At 39.8% G+C, this 2,001-nt stretch overlaps 1 protein-coding gene across 1 annotated transcript in view; it reads right to left on the bottom strand.

Moving 5' to 3' along the window:
* Nucleotides 1–605, bottom strand: part of LOC106882654 (HEAT repeat-containing protein 5B) — an 8,500-nt gene extending 7,895 nt beyond the window's left edge. Inside the window, exon 1 of the mRNA XM_014933405.2 lies at nucleotides 426–605. Within this exon, the coding sequence (XP_014788891.2) occupies nucleotides 426–590 (165 nt within the window). The 5' untranslated portion in view covers nucleotides 591–605. The remainder of the gene's footprint in view (nucleotides 1–425) is intronic.
* Nucleotides 606–2,001: the final 1,396 nt, after the last annotated feature.

The raw sequence follows: 2,001 nt of genomic DNA, 5'->3' as shown, positions 1-2,001 counted from the left end.
ATATATATATATATATATATATATATATAAAGAACATTCAACTTTCATTGCAGGAAAATCAGATAAGGTGGGATCAAAACAGGTCGGTGCTTCATATCCTGTCAATGAATTCAATCACAAAGAGAGGAAAAACAGAGACCCAAATATACAATATTAGGTAAATAGAAGCAAAACTGTAAAATAGCATTTTGTTAGCAAAATCTGCCGAAAATTCCTCTGATGTGGAAAAGCTACAAACAATGAATCAGTATTCTACCAAGTGATATTAATCTTACTTTTGTTTAATTACAGGAAAATAGCAGATAAGGTTCCAAAAAGTGAATTTTGTCGCTTTTAAATAATTATTGACCCTGGCTAAATGCAATAATAAAGAAATTATCAATTTTCTAGAAAATAAGGTGAGTGTACAGTATTGAGATGCTTACATGTGTGACACCAACTCTAATTTCTCGGTTCACATGTCCACTACCTTTGATCATTTCTCCAGCAGCAGAGCTTTTTAAAAAGCCAAGTCCGCCACGCAAGAAACCAGCTGCCAAAATATTTAGGGCTTCAACTTGCTTCCCTTTACCTATAATAAAACAAAACATATAAACTATCAAAAAACCAGCAAATAAAGGGAGCAGAGCAGATTTAAAGACATTTAGAAACAATGAATAAAAGAGGATTTTTGAGCTGAGTGCAAAAAGAATTATATATATACATATAAACAACAAAAAAGATGACACAGGGAAAACAATGATTATGTTATGGAATCCATATAGATATGCATATATATATAGTTATATATGTGTGTATGTGTGTATATATAGCATTCACTATTTTCATCTCGATCAGGTCTAACAACCCTCCATGTTTGTTTTCATTCAGTTTCCTTGTATGTTGCCAATGTCATGTTTTTGTTCCCAACTTTGACATTCCATAAATCCTGAATTTTAGTTCACAATTTATGGTACTTTGAAGAATCTTTGAAGACTCACGTTGCCGTTGAATGCTCAAAATGAGGAGTAGATAGACAGCTGACAAATTATGAATGGCCCTTGCTCTGTGTTTACTTGTGCTATTTTCCATTTTTATTCTTCTTTATGTATTTAACACATTTCTTCACGTAATTCATGTCATTTGCACTGTTTGTGATGTCCTGTACCCATATATGCATGTATGTATATATGTACATCATCATCATCATCGTCGTTTAACATCCACTTTCCATGCTAACATGGGTTGGACGATTTGACTGAGGACTGGTGGACCAGGAGGCGACACCAGGCTCCAATCTGATTTGGCAGAGTTTCTACAGCTGGATGCCCTTCCTAACGCCAACCACTCCTAGAGTGTAGTGGGTGCTTTTACGTGCCAGTCAGGCGGGTACTGGCGATGGCCATGCTCAAAATGGGGTATTTTACGTGCCACCTGCACAGGAGCCAGTCCATCGGCACTAGCAACGATCTCGCTCGAAAGTATTTTCACGTGCCACTGGCACAAGTGCCAGGAAGGCGACATTGGTAACGATCACACTGGTGCTATTTACATGCTGGTGGCACGTAAGCCGGACAGTTGCTCTGGCAACGATTGCGCTGAGACGGTGCTCTTAGTTCTCCACTGGTACAGGTGCCATCATGATTTCGCTTGCCCCAACAGGTCTTCACAAGCCAAGTTTAGTGTTCCTACAAATCTAGTTTGATTTCGATTTCACTTGCCTCAACAGGTCTTCGCAAGTGGAGTTTAGTGTCCATTGAAGGAAGGAATGTTATGCGTAAGTGGGCTGGCTACATCCCTGGCAGAGGCCTTGGATTTTGGTCTCACTTGGCTTGCCGGGTCTTCTCACACACAGCATATTTCCAAAAATCTCAGTCACAAGTCATTGCCTTGGTGAGGCCTAATGTTCAGAGGTCGTGCTTCACTACCTGATCCCAGGTCTTCCAAGGCCAGCCTCTTCCACAGGTTCCCTCAACCGCTTGGGTGTGGCACTTTTCCACACAGCTATCCTCATCCATTCTC

The sequence above is a fragment of the Octopus bimaculoides genome, unplaced genomic scaffold, assembly GCF_001194135.2.
Source record: "Octopus bimaculoides isolate UCB-OBI-ISO-001 unplaced genomic scaffold, ASM119413v2 Scaffold_225866, whole genome shotgun sequence".
In the NCBI taxonomy this organism is placed as follows: domain Eukaryota; kingdom Metazoa; phylum Mollusca; class Cephalopoda; order Octopoda; family Octopodidae; genus Octopus; species Octopus bimaculoides.
The sequence above is the reverse complement of the archived record's forward strand: the minus strand, read 5'-3'. Positions and strand labels throughout refer to the sequence as shown.